The 27783-nt window shown below is 43.5% G+C and overlaps 2 protein-coding genes across 4 annotated transcripts in view; one reads left to right on the top strand and one right to left on the bottom strand.

Moving 5' to 3' along the window:
* The window catches only part of RASSF8 (Ras association domain family member 8), a 73263-nt gene extending 47008 nt beyond the window's left edge, over positions 1-26255 (top strand). For all 3 annotated transcript variants that reach the window (XM_081957566.1, XM_081957567.1, XM_081957568.1), the window contains exons 2-5: positions 16618-16820; positions 20707-21593; positions 22697-22841; positions 24177-26255. In XM_081957566.1, the coding sequence (XP_081813692.1) occupies positions 16718-16820; positions 20707-21593; positions 22697-22841; positions 24177-24298 (1257 nt within the window). In that variant the 5' untranslated portion in view covers positions 16618-16717 and the 3' untranslated portion in view covers positions 24299-26255. The remainder of the gene's footprint in view (positions 1-16617; positions 16821-20706; positions 21594-22696; positions 22842-24176) is intronic.
* On the bottom strand, positions 9017-9463 carry LOC309395033 (histone H2A, embryonic-like; the record flags this gene model as incomplete). Its single annotated transcript, XM_081958786.1, has 1 exon — positions 9017-9463. The coding sequence occupies one exon, from the start codon at positions 9461-9463 to the stop codon at positions 9017-9019; it is 447 nt and encodes a 148-aa protein (XP_081814912.1).
* Positions 26256-27783: the final 1528 nt, after the last annotated feature.

Here is a 27783-nt window from a genome sequence, read left to right as displayed (position 1 = left end):
AGTGCCCTTGTAACTTTGAACTAAACTAAACAAACTGTTTAGTTCCATTATTTCCCTGAAGTCCCTTGTCCATTAAGCCTAAAAGAAAAAAGTATCTGGTTTTATCTTTAAATCCACTTTAAGAATTTTCGATACTAAGATGTGACTCTTTCTGCAATATTTCTTTGCTTTATCGCACATCCGCCATAAATGGTAAAAAAAAGTTTCTCCTCTACGTCTCCTTTGAAGTACTCTTTTTACATTCGCGACCATTTTTCCAATGTGAAATGCCAACAGCACACTATAAAAATTGGAAAAGTTCTTTAATTCTCACAGTATGTGACGAGCTGTGAAAAAAACCTGGTGGATTTAACTCAGAACTGCAAAGATTCTCTACTGATTTAACTATTTTCAACAGTGCCTTCACTGCCCCAAATCTCCAAATCCTTTGCTCTAAATAATTGTTTCTCCTAATGGCAAAAACTATGGGAAAGAAGTAGAAAAATAACATTGGCAATACTGTATAAAGAAAATGTATATAAAATGTTTTATAGGTGGCATCTTCCGCCAGCGAGATTAGCTTAGAAATTGATCACTAAATTGTTGGAAATGTGTTTATGAACCAGGCACATACTACCATATGTGGTGACAGTGCAGAAAAGCAAAAAGAATATTGGTGAAGACTTCAAATGTGGCTGATAGAGCTAACCGAAGAGGAAATAGAATTTAAACCAGAACTATTTCTTTTGGGAATTATAAACGACAAATATAATAAGGGGGTAATCTACTTAACAATACGTATTATAACAGCAGCAAGAATAGTCTTTGCCCAAAACTGGAAAAACAGCGAAATTCTACAAGAAGAGGAAGTGATTAGGAAAATTCTGACTTGTGCTGAAATGGATAGACTGACCTGGGAATTGACAAATAAAGACAAAACAGTATATTACAAAATTTGGGATAGATTCTATCGATTGTTAGAACAGAAAAAGAGGGACCCAAAATGAGTACTGACTAGAATCTATAGAAAGGAAAATTAGAATTATGTAGGTAATTATAACAGAGTGAAAATGTATAAGACAAGACCAAAGTAACATGTATGGAAATAAGATGTCTTCATATTTGCAAATACTGAATAGACCAAATGTAGATAAGGTTATGATATTTAATGTTATACTTTAGTATGTATGGCAAAGATATTGCTAGTTACACTGTGTCCAATGTTTAATCGTGTGTTTAATTAAAAAAACGTTTTTCCTGTGGTTTCCTTACCAGTTAGAAGAATTACACTGATTTTTTTTTAAAAAGCCACAATAGATTTATTTACAAATATTTCCAAAGTGCAATTGGAGCCATTGGAAATTTTTACTGAAAAGTTGCTTCTTAACTCTGCCTGCTAAAGTTGGAGCATTTCTACGGAACAAACGGTCACCCTTGGGGTTTTCTGTTTCATGATGGTAGGCAGGGAGGGAAGATTTACTGAGCAGGAAGCCAATAGCCAAACCAGCGTTCTCTGCTTTTTAGAGAAGTAATATTGCTGGGCAAAGGCTAATGGGATATGGGACGCGTAGGTGAGCAGATGAATAGAGTGGCCCGTGAATCTGTTTTCTAAAATTGATCCTTTCCCTGGGCAACAGCTATTGATTAAAACTCTCTTCTCTCTGATGAAAATTACACAGATCAGCTGGAAATGGCTTGTTTTAGTCATTTTCTTTCTTTGGATACTGTAAGTGTGCAAATAGTTTATTTTCTCTTTTAAAAAAGTAAGTAAATGAAAAAGCAGTCCAGGAAATCAATATAACCGTTCCAATAAAGATAGAAATATGTTTTCATTGATCTGTTTGATAATTACTATGATATAAGATTCTCTCTCTGTCCGTCTTTCTCAGTCTCTGTTTCTCTCTCTCTCTCTCTTTTCTCTGTCTGTCTCAGTCTGTCTGTCCATCCCCCCTCTCTTTCTCTCAGTATCTTTTTCTCCCTCTGTCTTTTCTCTCTCTCTGCCTGTCTATCTTTCTCTCTCGGTCTCTCTTTCTCTTTCTTCCTTCCTTCCTTCCTTCCTTTCTTTCTTTCTTTCTTTCTTTCTTTCTTTCTTTCTTTCTTTCTTTCTTTTCTCTCTCTCTCTTTTCTCTCCCTGTCTGTCCATCTCTGTCTCCCTCTGTCTGTTTCTTTCTCTCTTTCTCTGTCACTCTCTTTCTCTCTTTTTTCTCTCCATCTGTCCGCCTCCCCCCTCTCTTTCTCTCTCTGTGTCTTTTTCTCTCCATGTCTCTTTTATCTCTGTCTGTCTGTCCACCACCCCCTCCTCTGTGTGTGTTATGATCCTTATGAGAAATGATGTTCGCACCCAAACATCTGGCACAGAGGAGGTTTATTGATTCCAGATATTTTCTCTGAGCTTAAAAAAAGACCAAGCTACACAATCTTCTTCACATTTCTGTATCTATTGATCTGATCCTCTCTGCAGTGAGCAAAAATAGCTCTCAGTCGTCTGCAAATTAACTTCAGGAAAAAAGTTACCCAAGAATTAGGGGAATTGATATCTGTGTCCATACTTTGGACAATGAATGGCCCCTCCCAGAGGAGATAAAAGAGGAGCAAAAGGGGAGTGGAGTTTGCAGGAGACAATTAGTTCGCTTAGTTGGTTCATGACTCTCCGAGGCTCCTTGCCAAGTTCTGCAGATATCAGCCTGGCAGCTCTCCAAGCCAGATAAGATCTGTGACTGTAAATCCTCCTTTGAGCAGAATTCACAGCAAATTAATAAAAGGGTTTTTTATCAGGACAAGGAGTTTGCTTCATGCTCTTGGGAAGCCTCGCTCAGAACAGCAACTAACTCCGATGAATCCAAATGGAAACAACTGGAAACTAAGGCTGATGTGTTCTGTCATTCTTTTAAATTCTTTAAAAAATTTTGCAGATTGGAATTTCTGCAGTGTTGATTGCATAATTGCTTCCATGATCCCTGGGATACAAACGGTGTGTGGGACATTGAGGGAATTCTCTCCTAGGACCCATATAACAGAATGAAATTGCAACCTTGAGCAGTGAAATCTGTCTATAGTTGCTCGCTTACCATCCTTAATCAGTGCTACAGGTTGGAAATGCAGGAAGGATCAGGGCTGGGAAAACACAACAACAGAGAAAGGCTGTTATTAATCTGCAGAAATGCAGATTTGTTGAATGCCCCTCAAAATACAACCTTTGTCTGCAAAAATGCAAATAACAAATTTAAGCATGCATGTAAGAATTGAGTTAGAGTTGTCCCTTGTTTGAGAGCAAAGATTTTCTATTCCTTTTGCTGTCTCCGTGATTCCTTTGAACCTGTCGGCTTTTAATTTAAGAACACTGTGAACTGATTTAAAAGTTTTTTAAACTTTTAAAACTGCCCATTTTAGTAAACTAGCGATAATGAAAAGAGGGATAACATCAGTGGCCAGGAAATATGAATGAAGTCTGTGGACACAAAACTGTTATGGCCCGCCAGGAGCCAGTGGAGCTGGCAGCAGATTCGGACAGTGAGGAGGGTTGGGGAGGAACCTGGGCCAGTCCTAGAGTCTGGGGAAGGCTCGGATGAGGGCTCTGCGTCGGAGGCAGAGAGGGGGCCAGGGCCGTATGCCAGTTATCAGCTGCCTTCAGAGTCAGACATCAGTGGGGCAGAAGAACAGCTGGAGCCTGTTCCCAGTGTGCGCATGCACAAAGTTGCCAGACGAAGGGAACAGCTAAAGAACAGGGGTCGACTTGGGAGTAAGGCCACAGGTGGATGATGAATGGCCCCTCCCAGAGGAAATAAAAGAGGAGCAAAAGGGGAGGGGAGTTTGTAAGAGACAATTAGTTCGCTTAATAGTGTGAAGATTTGTTCATGACTCTCAGAGACTCCTTGCCAGGTATTTTCTTGTACAACGTTGCGTTTGGAATATATTGGCCAGGCAGCTCTCCAAGCCGGATAAGGTCTGTGATTGTAAATTCACCCTTGAAAGACTGTTTGCAGGGACTTTGCTGGATGTCAATGAGAGGAATTCACATTAGCTTAATAAAAAGAGGTTTTGTCGGGACAAAGAGTCTGCTTCGTGATTTGGTGAAGCCTCTCCCAAAAATCCATCTCCCCAAACTCCCATCTTCAAAAACTCCATCTTTAAAAACTCCCATCTTTTAAAACTCCCATCTCCCAAAACTCCATCTTCAAAAATTCCCATCTTCACAACTCCCATCTTTCAAAACTCCCATCTTTCAAAACTCCCATCTTTCAAAACTTCAATCTTCCAAAACTCCCATCTTCTAAAACTCCCATCTTCCAAAACTCCTATCTTCCAAAACCAAAACAGATGGAAGTTTTGGAAGATGGACGTTTTCCATCTTCCAAAACTGGAGACACTTCAAGGAATTAAAAAGCTCTTCATTGCTTGATCCTCAATGAAAGGATATCAAATGTGATCTTCTTACTGGTTTTTTTAGCGTAAGAATAACGGGGGGGGGGGGTTCTGGAAGTTTCGAATGGGGAAAGGACTTTATATTTCCTCGGCTCTTGAGTCTGCATCAGTTTTGTTCCTCTGCCAGAATTTTTATCGATCAACGTTGTGTTCTTTTCTTTCAAAAGTTTTTTTGTGTGTGCAAGTAATTTATTAGGGAAGAGCTTATACCTGTTATACTGTTCAAATGTTGGGGAAAGAGTTTTTCCAGTCTATCCCCCCCCCCCCCTCCGCTGAATTTTGAGCCTTTTGTTCTGTCAACAAAGGCTGTTATGTCTGCCATAACATATAAAATATAATCAAGAATGACTTGTTTGGGCTTTTCAGTTGACTTTTCTTCCTCTAAAAGAACATTGGCCAGGAGGGACTCTCAGTTTAGCCCAGTCTCTGAGATTTCTGTTTTCCAAGGCCCTCGTTCAGCATCTCCTAAGACCACTTCTCCTCTTTCTGTGGAAGTTCACAATAATACGAACAAATGAAATGTGAAGTACCTGGACAACTTAATGATACTTACATTTGGCTTTGTTTTTTTCGAGAGACAGACTCTGTTCTTTCTAGTCTCTTTGCTAATTGATTTTAGAGTATATCATGTGATAGTTGTTCTTTCCCTGTGATGCAGGACATGTAAAATCCCTTCTTTCTTTCCTTTCCTTTCTTCTTTCCTCCATTTCTCTTTTTCTTCCTTCCCTCCCTTCCTCTACTTTCTCTTTAGCCTTCCTTCCTTCCCTACTCCTTCCCTACTTTTTGCCTTTCTTAACTTCCTCCCTCCCTCTTTCTTTTCCTGTCCCTCTCCTTTCTTCCTTCCCCCTTTCCCTTTTTCTGTTTCCTTCTTCCCTCTCCCTCTTTTTCCTCCCTCCCTCCTTCCTTTCACTCTTTTCTTCCCTGCCCCTCTCCTTCTTTCCTCCCTTCCTTCCTTCCCTACTTTTTTGCCTTTCTTGTCTTCCTCCCTCCCTCCCTCCATTTTTTCTTTTCTCCCTCCTTCCTTTTCTGTCCTTCTTCCTCCTTCCTTCCTGACCTCCCTTTTTCTCCTTCCCTCCCTTTCCCTCTTTTTCCTCCCTCCTTCCATTCACTCCTTCCTTCCCTCCTTCCTACCTATCTACCTATAGTATTTTTCTACCATTCTAATTTTAACAGAACTGTGATTACGAATGAAATCGAATATATGTGATAACTGTGATTCTTTCGGTTGCCAGAAACTTTTGTTCACTTCCACGTATTTATAAAATGCTGCCACAAAGTTCATTTGTTTCATTTTCATTTTAAGCTGTAGTGGAAACAGCTTAGCTCTTGACATCCTCATATCTCTATATCACTTTCAGCTCAATAAATCTTGTTAAGAAGACTCTGTGTGATACACGTCTAGTTTGCACCTGCACCCTCAAAGGCTGATGCTTAACATTTTCTCCTATCCAAGCTAGATTGAATAATTTATGGGCTCTCTTGCATGCCAACATAAGGCCGGCTCAAATCCTACCATGATTTAAGGGTACCGAGATTGCAAAGCACATAAAAAGTCAACCAGATGCTCTAAAATAGGTAACGCAAATGGTCCTCGGCTTACAACAGTTCATTTAGTGACCGTTCAAAGTTGCAACAGCACTGAGAAAAGCGACTCGCGACCTTTTGTTTTGCACTTATGACCTTTGCAGCATCCCCGTGGTCACGTGATGCAAATTCAGACGCTCGGCGACCGCTTCGTACTTAACGGCCGTTGCTGTGTCCCAAGGTTGCGCAATTCCCTTTTGCGACCTTCCGACGGGCAAAATCAACGGGGAAGCTGGATTCGCTTAACAGCCGTTGTTACCAACTTATCTACTGCGTCGATTCGCTTAACAACGCCAACGAGAAAGGTTGTCAAATGGAGCACGAAAGAAACTCCCCGATTCCTGCAAGACAGGAAGCCCCCCCCCAAAAAAAAAACAAATCTCTTGTCAACTTTAGAAACTCCCAGCTCGCTTTTTGAGCTGTTTGATAGAAATGTTGGGCTCCATTCAGAGGTGGTACTCAGCCGGTTTGGACTGGTTCACACGAACTGGTAGTGGGAATCGCGGGTGACCCCACCCACCTGCCCCAACTTTATGCCATCTTAGGCACGTTTTCAAGCCATGTGCATGCGTGGAAGCTGCGTGTAAATCAAAGCGCATGCACGGAAGGGCGAGCACATGCTTGGACGGGGGGGCGCTCATATTTGCGAACTGGTAGGCTAAGAAGTTGAGCTTGTCGATCAGAAAGTTGGCAGTTCAAAGATTCGAATCCCTAGCACCGCATAACGGCGTGAGCTCCCGTTCCTTGTCCCAGCTTCGGCCAATCTAGCAGTTCAAAAGCACGTAAAAATAAAATGCAAGTAGAAAAATAGGAACCACCTTTGGTGGGAAGGGAACAGCATTCCATGCACCTTTGCCGTTTAGTTATGCCGGCCACATGACCCCAGAGACGTCTTTGGACAGTGCTGGCTCTTCAGCTTTGAAAGGGAGATGAGCACCGCCCCCTAGAGTCAGGAACGACTAGCACACATGTGTGAGAGCAACCTTTACCTTTGACCTTAGGGAAAGTAAGTGAATACCACTGCTGGCTCCATAGTTGTTGAATGCTTCCCATGTTAAAAATTCATTCTTTTCCACTTTTCGAGGCATCCCTAGCTGGATTTTAATTTTTTTTAAAGACATTTCTTCTCTGCTTCGCTTGGTGTTTTAGGCAGTGAGCGCATGTCCAAATGTAGTTTGTTTCGAATCTCTGTTAGAGTTTTGGCTTTAGTGTGTTAAAAACGTCTTTTTGCAAGTGACTGAGGCTTATGCCTTTAGGTTAGGCGTTGTTAATGTAGTTTTGCTCTTGAACAAATACTGAAGAATTTTACATATACTTGCGCCTCTCAAGAAAAAAAAAAGTAGTTTGCTCGTCAGCTTGCAAGACCGATGCACCGTACATTCATTGTGGATGGAGATTTTAGCATTTTTTACTAACATGGTTACGAGTTCACATTCGAGCCAGCATCAACTCGCTAATGATACGATACACCCAATGGGTTTCAGTTGCATGACGAATAAACCACAGTTAATGAAGCTTAAAGGTAAAGGTTCCCCTCGCACATATGTGCTAGTCGTTTCTGACTCTAGGGGGCGGTGCTCATCTCCGTTTCAAAGCCAAAGAGTCAGCACTGTCCAAAGACGTCTCCGTGGTCATGTGGCCGGCATAACGCAATACCGAAGGTGCACGGAACGCTGTTCCTTTCCCACCAAAGGTGGTCCCTATTTTTCTACTTGCATTTTTACGTGCTTTCGAACTGCTAGGTTGGCAGAAGCTGGGACAAGTCACGGGAGCTCACTCCGTTATGCGGTGCTAGGGATTCTAACTGCTGAATTGCCAACTTTCCAATCGACAAGCTCAGCGTCTTAGCCACTGAGCCACCGCGTCCCTTAATGAAGCTTACCTTTCTGTACAATGTCCAAGGAACATCATCAGTTCTATAAGGAATTGGGATTTGGGTAGTAGAGGAGGGAAGGAGAAGGAAAAAGATAAGAAAAAGCACTGGGTCCTTGATGCTCTCTGGGCTTGGTGCTTTTCTTGCCGATGTTTCATGACCCAACTGAGTAACACCATCAGTGCTAGGGGATTCTAACTGCTGAATTGCCAACTTTCCAATCGACAAGCTCAGCGTCTTAGCCACTGAGCCACCGCGTCCCTTAATGAAGCTTACCTTTCTGTACAATGTCCAAGGAACATCATCAGTTCTATAAGGAATTGGGATTTGGGTAGTAGAGGAGGGAAGGAGAAGGAAAAAGATAAGAAAAAGCACTGGGTCCTTGATGCTCTCTGGGCTTGGTGCTTTTCTTGCCGATGTTTCATGACCCAACTGAGTAACACCATCAGTGCTAGGGGATTCTAACTGCTGAATTGCCAACTTTCCAATCGACAAGCTCAGCGTCTTAGCCACTGAGCCACCGCGTCCCTTAATGAAGCTTACCTTTCTGTACAATGTCCAAGGAACATCATCAGTTCTATAAGGAATTGGGATTTGGGTAGTAGAGGAGGGAAGGAGAAGGAAAAAGATAAGAAAAAGCACTGGGTCCTTGTTGCTCTCTGGGCTTGGTGCTTTTCTTGCCGATGTTTCATGACCCAACTGAGTAACACCATCAGTGCTAGGAGGGAGGGAAAGTGCTCTCTATTTATATAATCCTACTGTCTTCTTGCACTGATGAGGTGACCTAGTTGGGTCATGAAATGTCTGCAAGGAAACCACCAAGCTCTGAGAGCATCAAGAATCCCACAGTCCTCCTCCTCCTTTAACTCCTCCTCCTCCAGTCCCACTCCTTTCTAGTACTGATGAAATGACCTAGTTGGGTCAGGAAACGTCTACAAGAAACCCACCAAGCTCAGGTCAGCACCAAGGCCTCCACCCGAAGTAAAACGCACAACAAAGCCACCTTCTCAGTCCGCTCCATCCCAAATTCCCTCCATGTGGAAATAAGAGACCTTCACACCACCGCGAGCCTTATCTTCAGAGCCGCGTTTATTCCTGCACCCTGTTGGATATTAAAAAGATTTCACCCCATGTCTGGATAAATGGCACCACCTTCTTTTACGCCACAATGGCCTTCGGAGCTCGTAGGCCCTTGTTGGATTTCTTCCCCTTTCTGGAAGACCTAGCGGGCGAGTTCCTCGGACAGGTAATCTCCTCGGTCAGGACGCCCCCAAACAGAGACTGGAGCTCCGAATCGTTGCTGACCGCCTGACGCAAATGGCCGGGAGCGATTCGGCGCCGGCCGGCCCCCATCGCGATGTTCCCGGCAATGTCCACCAGGTCGTAGGTCAAGTACTGAAGCACGGCGGTCATGTAGACGGAGGCTCCTGAGCCGATGCGCTCGGCGTAATCTCCTTTGCGAAGGAACCGGTCGATGCGGCTGACGGGGAATATCAACCCCGCCCGACAAGAACGAGAAGTTTTCGGCTTCCTGCGCCCTCTTCGGTAGGACGGTTCTGGCTCGAGATCTTCAAAGCTCTCCGTGTCACATTGATCGTCAGACATAGTCTACTCCTGCTTGGTACCCCCACCTTGAGGTCTTTTCCCCCCCCTCCACTGCCTGGTTCGGGACTGTTTTCGGTTGTTTTGCTTCTCCAGGTGGTCCCTTTTCCTTTTGAGTCTGATTTTACCCTTCTGCCCTTTTGATCTTCCAGCCCTTGGGTTTTCCTGGCCTTCCGGGTTAAGCTCTCATTTGGAGGGCTAGCAGGAGAGAAAAAAAATGACCCACAGCATCATTTCCCAGAGCCCTTTTTGTGACGTCATTAAGGAACAGCAATAAGGATGCTGATAGGCCAGAGGGCAGCAAATAGGATGGCCAGGGCATTGTTACCCAGGCTGAAGACAGAGAGATCCTGGCCTGATGAGGTTGGAGTTGAAATTTCCTTCCCTCTTTGCTTCCTTTGCCTCTCCCAACAACCGCTGATTTTTGGAGAGGTCCCGCGATCGTCAACACCAACGGAGATGCAAAAAAAAAAAAAAAAGATTTGGACAGTAAAATGAGCCACCGTGAAGTGTCTACCATATCACACTTGGCGTTGTATGTCCACCATATCACCTTTGGTGTTTGACACACCCAGCAGTCACAAAAATCAACACAATCCTACGTTGCTTCAAGAGAGATAGACATAAGATCATGTGAAGTTCTACTACAGTTTTATAAAGCCTTGGTAAAGCCACTTTTGGAATACTGCATCCAGTTTTGGTCACCACAATATTAAAAAATATATGTTGAGACTCTGGAAAGAGTGCAGAGAAGAGCAACGAAGATGATTAGGGGACTGGAGGCTAAAGAATGCGAAGAACGGTTGCAGGAATTGGATCGGGTGGTCTAGTCTAATGAAAAGAAGGACTAGGGATGAGCTGACAGTAGCGTTCCAGTATTTGAGGGGAGAAGAAGAGAGGATCTACCTGTTCTCTAAAGGCAGGAGAAGAAGCAATGGATGGAAACTAATCAAGGAGAGAAGCAACCGAGAACCTATGGAGAAATTTCCTGACAGGGGGAACAATTAACCAGTGGAACAACTTGTCTTCAGAAGTTGTGAATGCTCCAACACTGGAAGTTTTCAGGAAGAGATTGGATAGCTCTTTGTCTGGAATGGTAGAGCGTCTCCTGCTTGGGCAGGGAGTTGGACTAGAAGACCTCCAAGGTCCCTTCCAACTCTGTTATGCTGTTTTCCTTCTTTCTTTCTTTCTTTCTTTCTTTCTTTCTTTCTTTCTTTCTTTCTTTCTTTCCTTCCTTCCTTCCTTCCTTCCTTCCTTCCTTCCTTCCTTTCCTTCCCCATCACTGGAGGCTTTTAAGAAGAAATTGGAAAGCCATTTGTCTGGAATGGAATCTGGTCTCCTGCTTGAGCAGGGGGTTGGTTAGAAGATCTCCAAGGTCCCTTCTAACTCTGTTGTTCTGTAACACTCACTTCCAAAGTGAGAATCATAGAACCAGGTGGCTGGAAAGGAACACAGAGATCTTCTAGTCCACCCCCTGCCCAAGGCAGGAATCCTCATACAATGCCAGCTGGTCTTTTTTCGTACTAGATTTCTCTCACTGTTGTTGGCATCTTCAGAAATGTAAGCCGGCCAAGGAAATGGAAAACTACCCACGGAGCATAAATCTTTGTAGACATCCCGAAATACGTAAAATGTTTTGTGGGAGGATGGAAGTTTCGAAGCCAAAGGGGAAAAAAAACACTGAAATGCAAACACTCCATCTGCATTAAAGGGTGGGGGAGAAATAACAAAGTTATATTTTGAGAGCCAGGTTTACAAATGAGGGTGGATGGTTAAACAAGGATATTTACCCACAGTGTATCATAACTCTTATGTGTATATAAATATATAATGCAAAAAAAAAAACTTTTAAAGATTTTGCAAGCCTGAAACGGGATGGAAAACATTTGTTCTGCAACTTTCTGTTCCAAAAAAACACTAATGAAAGCATCTGTTTCCCTTCAAAAATATAAGTAATTTAACTCTTATTTCGCTGATGCTAAACATTTCTCTGCTTTTCTTTTTTTTTTGGGCCAAAGTTTGATCCAAAATGCAAACACTGAAAGGGAAACGGTTAGCCTGAAAAAGCGAGTGAGGCTTCAACACCTTGTCTCTCTTTGTATGAAAACAGCTGGGTAATTTACTCTTTCAATTTAGATTTCATACAAATAGGGGCACTCTTGACAGAGAGAGCAATAAATACACACAGGTTTTGGTTGGGGAAAGGAAGAAATTAGTGATTAATTAGGGCCTTCTTTCCTTCTCTGACCTTTTTTTCCCAATTGCCATAACATATATATTTTTTGCTAGTGGGGTGTTTTCTGATTTGTAGAAGAGGTGCCTTTTGTGTTTTAGAGGATACCTTCTACCAATATTGCATGCCTCCCTTCTTTTTAATGTCAGAAGAAGTCAAGGGGAATTCCCCAGATATGTCCAGACAAACATCTCCCATTATCCTTAGCTAGAGATTATGGGAACTGTAGTCCAGGAGCCCTGGATCGAATACCGATCTCCTACGTTAAAACAGTGCATGGATTCAATACAGGAGAAATTTTCCGCTCGGGGATGAACTGTAGGGTCCTTCGTGGTCTCGGGGGGTTGGTTGTTTTCTTGCAGATGTTTCATTACCCAACTAGGCAACATCATCAGTGCTAGAAGGGAGGAGGAGGAGGAGGAGGAGGAGAACTGTAGGGTCCTTGATGCTCTCTGAGCTTGGTTGTTTTCTTGCAGACGTTTCATTACCCAACTAGGCAACATCATCAGTTCCAGAAGGGAGTTCTCTGTTTATATTCTAGTCGCTCCTAGAATTCCAGTAGAATATGAGCAAATGCATTCTCCTAGTAGCACTGACATAACCTAGTAGGGTCATGAAACGTCTGCAAGAAAACCACCAAGCTCAAGAGAGCACCAAGGATCCCACAGTTCAACCTTGAGCTGCAGATAATGGCAGTGTTTGAAGGAGGCCAACTACTGGTTGATTTCTCCAGTCCTTAGGCCAGGGGTCCCCAAACTTGGCAACTTTAAGACTTGTGGACTTCAACTCCCAAAATTCTTCAACCAGCTATGCTGGCTGGAGAATTCTGGGAGTTGAAGTCCACAAGTCTTAAAGTTGCCAAGTTTGAAGACCTCTGCTTTAGACATACCATACGTTCCAGCAATGGGACGATTCCACTTTTCAAGAGTTGAATGACAACCCAAGTCCTTTGGTCATGTGTTGTCCTCTCTCCCGCTTCCATGGTGAATTGCGCCCAGTAGTAGTAAGCCCCAAGAAGATTTAAGACAAAGTCACTCCTTATCAATCACCTTTGAGTTAGAAGTCAGAACTGAAGAAGCTTCTTGGACGAGAAGCGAGACGTCTTCAAGGAAACAACAAAGTCCAGTTGCCTTTTGAAAAAGCCCCTTTGGGACAACCCTGACCATGGATGGCTGAGAACCTCCCTAGACGTTTAGAAACTCAAAACCTTCTCTTAGTGGTCCAACCGGCTGCCTCTGCTTCACTCTTGATTGCCTTATGCTGAGAATATTCTTTTTGTTCTGAAGAATTCTGAGTTCTTCAGAATTCAGCACATCACTTAATACTTTCTCGGTCGTCCTAGAAAGGTGCAACCTCATTTTAACCTTCCATCCATTTTCTTGTTCATCCTGGATTAAGCTGGTTAGCTTCTAACCCTTGGTGCTGCTAAAACTTTAAGCCGAAGAGTGGCATGTGAAGGATTAGAATTAAATGGACCACCTGTCCCATTCATTTGTCCTCTTTCTCTTGAGTGCCATCGAAAGATAAACGATGTGGAAGAGCGGATAATAAATAGCACAGGTAGCCCTCAAGTTACGACCACAAACAAGCCCAAAATTTCTGTTGCTAAGTGAGAGATTGGTGAAGTGAGTTTTCCCCCCATTTTTTTTTACTTTTCTTCCCACCGGTGTTAAGCAAATCACCGCAGTGAAGTTAGTAACATGGTTGTTAAATGAATCTCTTTCTTCATTGGCTTTGCTCATCAGAAGGTTGTAAAAAGGGATCATGTAATCCCTGGGATACAAGAACCATAATAAATATTAGCCAGTTGCCAAGCGTCCAAATTTTGATCACATGACTTGTCAGGATGCGGCAACGGTCTCAAGTATGAGGAAACCGCCATGTCGCTTTCTTCAGTGCTGTTGCAACTTTGAATGGTCACTAAATGAACCGTTGTAACTTGAGGACTACCTATATAAATAAAAATGGTGGAAAAGCTTTTTGTACACATTGGCGGGGAGGACAAGAGAGAGAGAGATGGAGCGAGAGAAACAGAATGGGAGAACGAGAAACATAGAACGCGAAAGAGAGAAAGAGAGAGACACAGAATGAGAAAATGAGAAAGAATGAGAGAATGAAAGAGGAAGAGAAGGAGGCAGAGACAGACAGAGACAGAGAATGAGAGAATGAGAAAGAGATAGAAAAAGGGAGAATACGAGAACAAGAGAGACAGAGAATGAGAGAACAAGAAAGACAGGCAGAAAAAGAGAATGAGAGAAAGACAGAATGAGAGAATAAAAAGAGACAGGAAAAGAGAGAACTAGGAAGAGACAGAGAGAAAAAATGAGAACAGGAAAGAGACAGAGAGACAGAAAAAGAATAAGAGAACGAGAAAGACAGGAAAACAGAATGAGAATGAGAAAGAGACAGAGAAAGGAAAAGAGAATGAGAAAGAGGCAGAGAAAGGAAAAGAGAATGAGAGAACGAGAAAGAGAAAGACAGACAGAGAATGAGAGAATGAGAAAGAGAGAGACAGAAAAAGAATAAAAGAACGAGAAAGACAGAGGAAAACGGAATGAGAGAATGAGAAAGAGACAGAGACAGAAAAAGAGAATGAGAAAGAGGCAGAGACAAAGACAGGAAAAGAGAAAATGAGAAAGAGAAAGACAGAGACAAACAGAGAATGAGAAAGACAGAGAGACAGAAAAAGAATAACAAGAAAGTGACAGACAGAAAAAGAGAGAATGAGAAAGAGACAGAGAAACAGTGTAGATCAAACAGTGCAAGAAAAAAAAACAGATTCAAGGAAACGCCAGTGTTCCTTTGGTTAAAACATCTGTTTCCTCCCAGTGAGAATATTCTTTTATTTAACAACTTTAACTGGGATGGTTTGCTCCTTGATTCTCTCGAGATTTAGCCGCCATTTCACTGCTACAATTCAGAATAAAAGAAATAAAAACTATTTATGGGGATTGAAGCGGAGCAGTAACTGCATATATAACATGACACTGTAATATGTTCCTGAATATAAAATACAATTTTGAAACGGGGGGCTATGGATAACCGTTTCCAATCATCTGGCAACTGTCATAGGTGCTGAAACTGCTTTACGTCACCAACGTTATCGTTTTCCTATAGTTTAAAAATGATATTTATTTAATACAGGTGGTCCTCGACTTACAACAGTTTAGTGACCATTCAAAGTTATGACGGCACTGAAAAAGGTGATGTGAATTTTTTCACACTTAACAGCCGTTGTGGCGTCCTCTTGGTCACACGATCCAAATTCAGACATTCGGCAACTGACTCCTATTTAGGACCATTTCAGTGTCTCGGGGTCACGTGACCCCCTTTTGCGACTTTCCGACGAGCGAAGTCAATGGGGAAAGCCATGTTCGCTTAGCAACCATGTTGCTACTTTGACAAGTGAAGTGATTCACTTAACAACCGTGGCAAGAAAGGTTGTAAAACGGGGAGGAACTCCCTAAAGAACTGTCTCGCTTAGCAATGGACATTTGGAGCTCCTCTGTGGTCGTAAGTCGGGGACCACCTGGATGTGAACTGAGTAATAGAAATGCCCGTGTTTATCTGCTCACTCAGAAGCAAACTCGGCCGCTAAAGCAGGGACACACACATAAACATTTTTTTTCCGTGCAAAACTAGTTGTAGGAGACAAAATTGTAAAGCGAAAGTCAATCGCTATTCGTTTTTTTCAAATTTTCTTCGCCGTTGCGGTTTTGTGAGTGTGTACACAAAACGAGGATTCAGAGATGATACATGGATGTGATATGGATGTTTTGGGATGTGTTCTTACGTCAAAAAGAGCCCTTTGCGAAAGGAATAGTAGAAAGTACTCAAACCGGAGGACAGAATGCTGTTTTCATCACCAGCAGAAACATCTGACAGCGTCACTCCATTGTCAGAATGTATTATCTTTTAAATCAATCACCGTCCTGTCACATGCACAGACAGACACTTATTAGGGAATGAGTCATTGCCATCCAGAAATTGAATTCCTGTTGCTAAAATGTCTTTCTTAAAAAAAGTATCCCAAATTGGGTGCTTTTTCTGGAGGCAACTGGACTTTCTGGTTTTTTTTTTCTTTTGAAGACGTTTCGCTTTTCATCCAAGAAGCTTCTTCAGCTCTGACTGAATGGTGGGGAATGGAAGGATTTATGTTCCTGGCAGACAGCTGGTCATTTGCATCCTTTTAGAGGGCCGTTGAAGCACTTGGTGTTGTGGCCCGCCAACGGCCAGCAGAGCTGGCAGCAGATTCGGACAGTGAGGAGGTTGGGGAGGAACATGGGCCAGTCCTGGAGTCTGGGAAAGGCTCTGATGAGAGCTCTGTGTCGGAGGCAGAGAGGGGGTCAGAGTCGTATGCCAGGTATCAGCTGCCTTCGGAGTCAGACATCAGTGGGGCAGAAGAACAGCTGGAGCCTGTTCCCAGTGTGCGCATGCACAGAGTTACTAGACGAAGGGAGCAGCTAAAGAACAGGGGTCGACTTGGGAGTAAGGCCACAGGTGGATGATGAATGGCCCCTCCCAGAGGAAATAAAAGAGGAGCGAAAGGGGAGTGGAGTTTGCAGGAGACTGTTAGTTCGCTTAATTGGTTCCGAGACTCCTTGCCAAGTTTTGCAGATATCAGCCTGGCAGCTCTCCAAGGCAGAGAAGGTCTGTGACTGTAAATCCTCCTTTGAAAGACTTTGCTGGATGTGAATGAACAGAATTCACAGTCAGTTAATAAAAGGGTTTTTTGCTGGGACGAGGAGTTTGCTTCAGGCTCTCGGGAAGCCTCGGTCAAAACATTTGGAGGTTTATCTTGGATTGCAATTTTAAAAGCACAAATTGTAGGTGGGGAGAAAACTATTTAGATCTTAAACCCTTGAAATGCTATTGTGAACAGAATTTGCATTCCAGAGCCTTTTCCCTCCTTTGTCTTTTCCAGATAATAATGGCCGCAACAGGTTGGCACTACCACACGTAGCTGTAAACATGACCTGACATCCGAAAGATTGTGTGCATGGCCCTCAGATCATCTGGAGACCATGGAGCTGAAAGTTTGGGTCGACGGAGTCCAAAGAATTGTTTGCGGAGTCACGGAAGTGACAACGTGCCAGGAAGTGGTCATAGCGCTTGCCCAAGCTATAGGTGAGTTTCCGCTCCTGTTATTTATCGTTGGAGGTGAGTGGGAAGGGGTGGTCATTCATTCTGTTAGGCCAGGGGTGTCGAAATCAAGGCCCAGGGGCCGGATCTGGCCTGCGGGGTGCTTAGATCTGGAAACACTCTGGAAAGAGTGAAGGAACGGCCTGCGGTGCCTCTGCCAGCAAAAACGGAGCTCCCTTTTCTGCTCCATTGTCACTGGCAGAGGATTGCAGGAGGCCGTTGCAGCCAGAAATGGAGCTTGGGAACCCGTTTTTGCTGGAAGAGCACTCAAGGCACCACAGGAGCCCCCTGACACAGTGACGTTAAGCTGGCCATGCCCCCCCAGCCCCCCGAGATCAAACACAACCCTGATGCAGCCTTCAATGAAATCGAGTTTGACACCCCTGTGTTAGACCGTTAATTCTGCCCTGCCCGAACTAGGTAACATCATCAGTGTAGAGTGAACTGTACACCGTCCTAATGGATAATGTTACCTAGTTGGGTAATGAGACGTCTGTAAGAAAACCATGAAGATGATCAAGCACCCCATGCTTCAACCCTGGGTAACAAATAATTAGTGAGATTTCAGATCAGGAATCAAGTGCAACAAGGATAATTGATTACACAGGAGAGAAACAGTTGTAGGTCAAATGGGGTGGATGACGTCACTCTGAGCTTCCCAGCCCTTATAGCAACGTCACTTAGACTTATATACCGCTTCAACTGCTTTACACCCCTTTCTAAGTAGGTTAGAGAGTCAGCCTCTTGCCCCCAACAATCTGGGTCCTCATTTTACCCACCTCAGAAGAATGGAAGGCTGAGTCAACCTTGAGCCGGTCAGGATCGAACTGCTGGCAGTGGGCAGAATTTAGCCTGCAATACTGCATTCTAATCACTGTGAAGGGAGGGAGGGAGGGATAACACTAGCACCTACACTTATATACCACTTCACAGGGCTTTTATAGCCCTCTCTAAGCGGTTTACAATGTCAGCATCCTCGTTTTACCCACAGAAGGCCGGAAAACTAAGTCAACCTTGAGCCGGTCAAGATCGAACTGCTGGCAGTGGGCAGAATTAGCCTGCAATACTGCATTTTAACCATTATGCCACCAGAAAGGAGATTGAGAAAGGGAAGGAAGGAAGGAAGGAAGGAAGGAAGGAAGGAAGGAAGGAAGGAAGGAAGGAAGGAAGGAATAGCATTTATATACCAGTTTTCAGTGCTTTTACAGCCCTCTCTAAGCAGCTTACAGTGTCAGCATCTTGCCCCCCAACAATCTGGGTCTTCATTCTACCTCAGAAGGACAGAAAGCTGAGTCAGTCAACCTTATCGAGATATCTTCTAGAAACAGAACATTACCTCACCTCTGATTAGGTTTTCCTTTTTTTAATTGGACAACCGTCCTAAGATCAGTCCCCAAGCTTCACGAGAGAGAGAAAACATTTTGAATTTTGAACCGTTTTGATCTTGGAGAGCCCTACTTCTAAGTCAGTGCGGAGTTTGCGTTGAGCTCTGAATAACATCAAGGCTCCCTGGGGTGGGAAGCACTGTTTTGGATTCAACACGGTCTCTCGTGATCTTGTCTAGCTCTGAATTCGAAATGTTTTTGCTCCCATATTCTTGGAATGCTGAGATAAACATTTGACAACTTTCAATGCTTGGAAGATTTGAAGGTTGTTTCTTGTATCCTGGACGTAACCCAAGTCTTCTCTCTTCTGGTGAAGGAGACCGGAGTCCTCATTAGCTGGAAAATAATAGTAAATCATAATTGCAGGAGGTTTTTTTTTAACAGAAATCCACCGTATTTTTCGGAGTATAAGATGCACCTTTTCTCCCTAAAAAAGAGGGTGAAAATCTGGGTGCGTCTTACACACTGAATACAGCATTTTTGGCCTCCTGAAACCCCACCCCCTTTGCAAAAATGGAAGGTCAGAGGGTTTGGGGGGCTTGCAAAGTGCTCCTCGGGGTTGGGGAGGGCAAAAATGAGCATAAAATGGGCCACTTTTGCTTGTTTCTGCCCCCCCCCCAGCCTCCAGGAGCACTCTACAAGCCTCCCAAACCCTCTACATGCCCCCCCTTTTTGCAAAAAATGGCCCGTTTCTGCAAAAAACAGGCCATTTTTTGCTCGTTTTTGCCCCCCCTCCCAGCCACCAGGACCACTCTACAAGCCTCCCAAAGCTCTGCATGCCCCCCCCTTTTAATTTACCTCTTCAAAATCATGGTGCGTCTTAAACTCTTGAAATCCTGCATCCAGTTATGTTTGCCATAATATAAAAAAGATGTTGAGATTCTGGAAAGAGTGCAGAGAAGATCAAGAAAGAGGACTAGGGGACTGGAGGCTAAAGCATATATAAAGAACGGTTGCAGGAAAGAAGGACTAGGGGAGACATGATAGCAGTCTTCCAATATCTCAGGGGCTGCCCCAAAGAATAGGGAGTCAAGCTATTCTCCAAGGCACCTGGGGGAAGAACAAGAAGCAATGGGTGGAAACTAATTAAGGAGAGAAGCAACCTAGAAGATAAGGAGAAATTTCCTAACAGTTAGAACAATTAACCAGTGGAACAACTTGCGTCCAGAAGTTGTGAATGCTTCAACACTGGAAGTTTTAAGAAGATGTTGGATAACCATTTGTCTGAAGTGGTGTAGGGTTTCCTGTCTAGGAAGGGGGTTGGACTAGACCTCCAAGGTCCCTTCCAGCTCTGATTCTATATACTTACCACTGCAGTAGTTTTAATGTTACAGAGTGAATTTTGTACATGCCCCATCAAGACTTTTTGTAAATAGGGCTTGTTAGTTTGCAGAGCTTGCTAATGTAGATTCGGGTTAAATTATCATGAACTGCTTTCCCAGTGTATTAAGTAATTTGTTGATGTTAAGGAAGTGATTATTTTTATATATATTCATGCCTCACCCATACTCTTGTTGATGGGGCTTGTTAGTTTGCAAAGTGGTGGTGCTAATGTGCCTTCCATTAAGTTACCATAAACTACTTTACCAGTGTAGTAAATTGTTTGATTGTCTAACAACTTTTAAAATTTGGGTCTGGTGCACTTGTGGTGCAATTCTGCCCTCTGCTGGCTCATCCCCGCCATTGCAATGACAGTCCTCAACTTACAATCACAATCACAATTGAGTGAATTTTGCTCAGTTTTACAATCTTTCTGGCCACATTCGTTAAGTGAATCCCTGCAGTTGTTCAGTTAGTAACACGGTTGTTAAATGAATCCGGTTTCCCCATTTCACTTTGCTTGTCGGAAGGTCGCAAAAGCGGATCACGTGACCCCGGGACACTGCAACCGTCATAAATACGAGTCAATTGCCAAGCATCTGAATTTTAATTATGTGACCATGGAGAGGCTGCAACGGTCACTAAGTGTGAAAAACGGTCCTAAGTCACTTTTTTCAGTGCCGTTGTAATTTCGGTCACTAAATGAACTGTCGTAAGTCGAGGGCTATCTGTAGGTCCATGCTCTTACAGGTAGTCCTCAATGTAGGGCCACAATTGAGCCCAAAACCTATGTTGCTAAGTGAGAAATTCGTTAAGTGGGTTTTTTCCCATTTTACGACTTTTCTTGTCACAGTTTTTAAGTGAATCACTGCAGTGGTTCAATTAGTAACACGGTTGTTAAGTGAATCCAGCTTTCCTGTTGACTTTGCTTGTTGGAAGGTCACAAAAGGGGATCATGTGACCCTGGGACCCTGCAACTGTCATAAATGTGAGTCAGTTGCCAAGCAAATGTAAATCATGTAACCATGGGGCTGCTTCAGTGGCCATAAGCGTGAAAAATGGTCACTTTTTCAGTGTCACTGTAACTTTGGTCACTAAATGAACTGTCATAAATTGAGGACTTCCTGTATGTCCATGTCCTTATTTCTTATTTCTTTTTTTCATAGGCCGTACGGGGAGGTACACCCTGATCGAAAAATGGCGGGATACGGAGAGGCATTTAGCGCCTCATGAAAACCCGATAATTTCTTTGAACAAATGGGGACAACACGCCAGCGACGTCCAGCTCGTCTTACGACGTACCGGCCCGTCGCTTAGCGAGCGGCCGACCTCAGACAGCGTCGCTCGGATCCCAGAAAGGACTTTGTACCGCCAGAGCCTCCCTCCCTTGGCCAAGCTCAGGCCCCAGAATGACAAGTCGATCAAACGGAGGGAGCCCAAACGGAAATCGTTGACCTTCACCGGGGGGGCCAAAGGCCTGATGGACATTTTTGGGAAGAGCAAAGAGTCGGAGTTCAAGCAGAAGGTCCTCCATTGCAAGACCACGACGGACGAGTTGAAGAAGCTCGTCCGCCTCCAGACGGAGAAGCTGCAGTCAGTGGAGAAACAGCTGGACTCCAACGAGGCCGAGATCCGATACTGGGAGCAGAAGTTCAGCTTCAGCCTGGAGGACGAGATCCTTAAGCTGGAGCAGAAGCTGAAGCGGAATGAGGTGGAGATTGAGGAGGAGGAGTTCTGGGAGAACGAGCTCCAGATCGAGCAGGAGAACGAGAAGCAGCTGAAGGAGCAGCTCCAGGAGACCCGTCAGCGGGTGGCGGACTGTGAAAGCCGGCTGAGGGACTATGTGGGCCAGATCCGCCACATGGAAAGCGGCTTGGAGGCGGAAAAGCTGCAGCGGGAAGTCCAGGAGGCGCAAGTCAACGAAGAGGAAGTCCGGGAGAAGATCGAGAAAGTCCAAGGAGAACTCGATCTCCACGGGCAGCAAAGCCTCCGCCTGGAAAACGGACTCAAAGCCGTGGAGAGGTCTCTCGGGCAGGCGACCAAGCGGTTACAGGTGGGATCCGGTTTTTGGCCTTCAAATATTTTATTAGTGAATTGAAAGAGAGAAATACAAAGAGAAATAAAGATAAGGGGGAAAATAAGGGAGGAAGCGGGAAGGGAGAAAAACCATAAAGAGGGAAAGAAAGAGAAAAGCATTGAACGCAGACTCCTTTCGCTGCGGTAGAATAAGATAATAACATCAAACCTAAACTTTTTAATTTTACATAGTAATATATACCAAAGGTCCCCTACTTGTGGGCCATGGCCAACTACGAGTCCATGGCCTAACCCCCACTGGGCCATGTGAGTGGCTGTGTGATGCACGGGTTTTCGCGCGCACAATGCCCCACTTGTGTGAGTATTGCGAGCATCGTGGGCAGTTGTGCACTCACTCATGCTGATGAGGAAGAGGAGGAACAGCTGGGTCCTGTGCCTGATGCACAGGTGCGCAGAAGGCAGAGGAGAGGAGAACAGTGGAAATCTATGGGCCGGTCCTCGGGACGGAAGAGCCACTGCTGCTAGTGAAGCCCCACCCTAGCTCTGGGATCAAAGGCAGGGGGTGGAGATGAATAGAAGTGGCAGACAACTATTCATCTCCCTTCCGGACAGACTCGTTAGCCTGCGGTGAGAGAGAAACTTGCCAAGGCTGCCGGCATTCCTACTAAAGGAGCCTTTGAGTTCACTTCAGAGGGTTTGTCGGGGAGCCAGGTCCGAAAGGTTGTAAGTTGAGGTCTACTCTACAGTTTACTAAAGAGAACCGGGTGGTTGAAATGAGATCGCCTTCAGTTGATGGCAGCTGCCAAAGTCATGGAATAACTGGTGTTTTGGGTGGAACGAGAATGGGAAATTATCCCTGATTTATCTTGGAAATCCAGGTATTTTCGTTTCTCTTCAAATCCTTCAGAACTGTCCTGTTGAATCGTTTCTAACAGTGAGAATAATTAACCACCGGAACAAATTGCCTTCAGAAAATGGTGGGTGCTCCATCATTGGAGGCTTTTAAAGACAAGACTGGATGGCCCTCTATCAGAGATAATCTTTGGCGAGAGCAGAGGGCAGGACCGGATGACCTCCAAGGTCCCTTCTGATCCGTTTTTCCTTTCTTCTCCTTCTCAGGAAAGGGAACAAGAACTGGAACAGCTGACAAAAGAACTGCGTCAAGTCAACCTCCAACAGTTCATCCAGCAGACGGGGACGAAAGTCACAGTCCTCCCAGCTGAACCCGTGGAATTGGAGACGTCGCACCCAGAGCTTGAGAAAGGTACTTTTGAGATGACCACACACCCTCCTGCCACCTTCCTCCAAAACAGATCTTAAGAGAGATCCATTGAAAGTTCACCTTTGGTCTTTTTTTTAATTATTAAAAGTTTTAATAAGTTTTACAAGTATTACCCCTTCCCCTTCCCACCCTCCTCTCTCCCCCCAACTTCACAGAGCAAAATACAGGGTATAAACATTTAACAATCATACGCTAACCTAAGCTAAGTGATTTTGACATCCTACCTCCTCTGGTGCTTTAATTCCCCTTTTGTTAAGCTAACTTTAGGTAAATTGTAACATTCTTTGTGCCTTCACTCATAAGCTACTTGAAGTTTCCTAGTCCGATATTTATTTTGAATATAGTCAATCCATCTTCTCCATTCCAACTTATATTTCTCATCCGAGTGGTCCTTCAAATATGCTGTGATTTTGGCCATCTCTGCTAGATCTACTACTTTTAGCGTCCATTCTTGAATAGTGGGCAACTCTTCCCTCTTCCAGGACTGCATCTTTGGTCTTTTGATGGTTGGGCAAGAAAGCTGGGGTAGATGTGGCCAGGTTCACAACTGATTTGGACACAAGCAAGGAAGTCCCTTCTTTTGTAAAAAAAAGGGCAAGCAGGTAATGGGAGAAGGTAGTGTCAGGGTTCCAAATAGCATCCAAAATTAAATCAGAGTCCGAGGCAAAGTATTGATCAAAGTCCCAATTGATGAAGAGAGCCATGTTGGCACATCTGGGAAAACCCGAATCTGAAAGCTTCCCGGTTTCCCGCACCCAGTTGAAAGTCCAAGATCTTTCCCCCACACCCACCAGTCCATCCCATGGTCCTTTTACAATATATAGTATTACACATATGAACTGCAAGTAGAATCGTACTGGCACAGCACTGGAACCAAACAGATACTCCCCCAGACCCGATTAAAAGAAGGAAAATCTATGAACGTGCAGAAATGGATAGACTGTCTATGAAAATGAAGGAGAGGGAAGCAACTGAGTACTATCAAATTTGGAACAGATGGTATTCCTGGCTTGAGAGTAAATGCCAGACTTAATACATAAAGTAAATATATAAATGTATCGAGAGTATCTAAATAAGGATATAACTTAGGATAATGATATAGAAATAGAATTTTTTGTAAATAGGATTGTTGTGGAAAATATGGATACTGATATGGAAAAGCTGTTACAAGTGTAAATTTGTTTTATGTGTTTTGTCTTTTAAATGTTGAAAATTTAATAAGTACTATTTAAAAAAAATGAAATCCACCTTCAGGCAGAACCTACTAAGGTAACCGTGTCTGAAGACTTTCGTACTAACCTGGTTCTCCTCCCACAGAGTCCGTGTTTCAAACCAGCTCCCTCAAACGCCCGAGTTCCTCAAGGCAGCTTCCCAGCAATCTTCGGATTTTGCAGAACCCGCTCTCCTCTGGTTTTAACCCCGAGGGCATTTACGTATAACAGCCCACAAGTTCTTCTTCTGGACAGGACCTTTGAAGACAACCAAGGACCTCAGCCTGGTTCCTCCTGGCGGGTTTCTTCTCCCTGGGACCTGTGGCGGAAGAAGACAAACCACCAAATCTGGCATTCGAAAACTTACCCCGCGGGGGCATTTCATTGCCTGTTTTTTAATCTGATCGTGGAACTCTCGCGCCAGGCGCTGATTATACGCCGGAGAACAGAAACTCAACGGTGGAGGCCATTGCGGCCCAAACCCAGCCATGTCAAAATAGCTTTCTTTGTGTTCTTTTCTTTTGTTTTAAATATTATTATTGCTATTTCTGAAGCATAAATATTTCTTAGCAGGCATCCGTGGCTGATCTGAGAGCCGCCCCACCCCCACCCAAAAATGCTCACGCTCTATGCCAGTTGTATGTGGGAAAACGGTGGCCCTTTGATGACGTGTGGACTTCAACTCCCAGGATTCCCCAGCCAGCATCGCTGTCTTAGGAATCCTGGGAGTTGAAGTCCCTCATGGCTGTGTTGGGAATTCTGGGAGTTGAACTCCACACGTCATCCAAGGGCCACTGTTTCTCCAACTCTACGTCGTTGGATTTTTAGGGATTCATTTATGACGTGTGAATGCGGGCATATAGTTTCTAGTCACGGGTCTTGCTTTAGAGTAGGCCTGCATTACTCTTCCATCCATGGCTGTTACTAAAAGACGCCATTTTGAATTAAATGTGTCCTTCTTCACTCCTATGTAGCATCATTTACACCGTGTGTTGATAATTTGATCACTTACACCGTGTGTTGTAGATCTTCCCCAACCTATTGCTAGTTGGGGATGTGGTAATGAATGTGTAACTCAGAGTGAGGGAGAAACAAAAAGAAAGCAAACATACAGCATCCTCCAGCTACTACTAGGTTGCAAGCTTTAGTATGTTTCATAATTGGTTGTGCTAGGGATGTGTACTCCTGTAAGGTGGCCGGTGACCATTTGCCTTTTGAAAGAGTGTTGAAAGACAAAAAGTTGGATAAAGTCCCATTTTAGGTCAGGTAGAACTTGGGTTTTGCCCGTGACGATGCCATGCCTGCAGTGTGAAAAATATGTTTGTGTATGTGTGTAGGTGCGTAAGAGAGAGAGGGAGAGAGAGAGAGAGAATCTGCACAGGTATGAATGAATTGTGATAATCAAAACAATGTGTTTTGCCCTCCAGAAAAAGCCACAATGTCCAAACATGCTGAAGCTTAAAAGAAAAAAAATGTGTTGTGGTTTTCTTGTGTTACAGCCATTGTGGGATATATTTTTTTCCTCCTTTTTTTTAACAGCCAATGGATTTTCCCACTTAAATGTCCTCAGGCCCAAAACTCCACAGTGTAACAATTACAATTAGTATTTGAAGATCTTCTAGTTAGCATTTTATGATAGCGACATTTATATTTGAGATATTTTGCCATAATGGATACGCCTATCAAGGAACAAAATGCTCTATCTTCAGTCCAGGGTCTTGCCAAAGGAATTTCTCACCGTTTATTTTGATGATGATGATGATGATTTTTACCACTATAGTGTTCTTGTATTATAGCCAGGAAAGACACAACCATCCATTATAATGTGGATTTGTGTCATTTAACAATTTGTTGAGCCAGAAACACTTGTGTATGGTAATTGGCCAACTGCATAACACCCTATTTTATTTTATTTTATTCTATTTGCAAAGCCAGGTTTTTCCATCAGTCCAGATTGGTTTCAGATGTACATAAAATGGATGAAAAATGCTCAGGCCGTGAGATATGAAATAGTTAGACAGCTCCACCCTGATGCCTTGCCTATAGAAAGAAGAAGTATATAATATATACAGTATATATATTTCTATAACTGTTTGCAAAATTATTTCAGTCCCGAATGTGATGATACAAAAAAGGTTCTGGAAGAAATGGTCATTTATTTAAATAAAAGCACATTTATTTCTAACGTAGCTTGTCACCCAATTACTACCCAAAATAATAGAATAGGTTTTACCGGAGAAGAATGCATGTCCCAGAACGATAGGAGTAATAAGCACATACAGTCACAATTCATGTTATTTTAGCAGTTAGATTTCTGACCGTTTGAAGTATTATGTCAAACAGAACACTGGAATATGTTATTGAATGTTATGGAAATGTCTCACAATTATTTGAAACTCGGTGTTCATTTTGATGCACCCTAAAATCAGAATTCAGGCCTTATTAATTGTATTCCTTTTTTCTGAGAATAGGGTGATGAAGGAAATGACCTTGTGTCCTTTGGGGTGATAACACATTTACCTGAAAAACAAGGTGACTCCAATTTTAAGATAATCCCCGTTTTCCCAAGACAGGAGAAAACAGACAAAGAATTCAAAATACACATACATCTTGTGCAGTGCCCAATTCCAGACAAAACCAGCAGTGTGTGTGTGTGTGTGTGTGTGTGTGTGTGTACAACTTTGTCAAAAGTTTCATTTCAGCAAACGAGCATTTTTGATTCCCCCAGTAAAAAAAAAATTTAAACCTCTTCGTAAATACTTCCCCTTTCTTTCCTTAATATTCTGGATTTTGCTGATCAGATCTCCAGTAGAGAAATCTAATCTCTCAGGATTTGACACCAGGAAACTAAAAAATAAAATGTTGGTTGATGTTGGTGGACAGGTTCAAAGGACAACTGGTTTGGCAAACGAATTTTCTTCACCAACATCCATTCCGCGGAGGCATAATAGTGCATTTTGCGATATCTGAATGATATCTCACCACCTGTCCATCTTCCAGTGGGCCCAGAACCTCCGTAATAGCTGTCTCCAGATGTCTAAGGTTTCAATTTCCAGAATGTAGCAGTCAGCCAACCACTGGTCCACGTTTCTGGAAAGCACTAAGATGGAGACAGCCTGAATTTTCAGCCAAGATTTGCTCCACCCAAAAATGATCCTTTGTGTTCCTTTGGAAGCAGAGATGTTGAAATGCCACCGTTGTTGGCTTCACGTTCATTCAGGGAGTTATTTCACCCAGTGCAAAGTACAAGCCACGAGCTAAAGAACTCATCCCAAAAGTTGGGTTGAATTGACACTTAACTTGGCCTCCTACAATGCTTCTCCAAACCTTCTCGGTAAAGACCCTTGTCCTTTGCTGTGAAATTAACCATCTGCCAATGTTTGAATATTTCCTTCCAAAGTCTTCAATGAGTAAGTTTAGTTTAGCTGGTCACAGAATTGTCTTAAGCTGCAATAGTAAGTTCTAAAAAGTGTGGATTAAATCGCTTACTCCGTCTTTAGTCCTTGGAAATTAAAAAGTCCTCAAAGAGATGTAATTAAAGGGGGGGTTCCAATAATGGGAAACCATGCTCTGTGGAGCTACTAACTTTCTTCTTCGGGTACAGCCTAAATCATCCTACCTCATTCCTTGCCCTCCTTTGTAATTTTCCCACAAGTCCCAATTCTTCCCATTCAACTATTATGAAGTCTGCAGTCTGATATTGCATTTGATGA

The sequence above is a fragment of the Natrix helvetica genome (genome assembly GCF_964273705.1).
Source record: "Natrix helvetica genome assembly, chromosome: 6".
NCBI lineage: Eukaryota > Metazoa > Chordata > Lepidosauria > Squamata > Natricidae > Natrix > Natrix helvetica.
The sequence above is the reverse complement of the archived record's forward strand: the minus strand, read 5'-3'. Positions and strand labels throughout refer to the sequence as shown.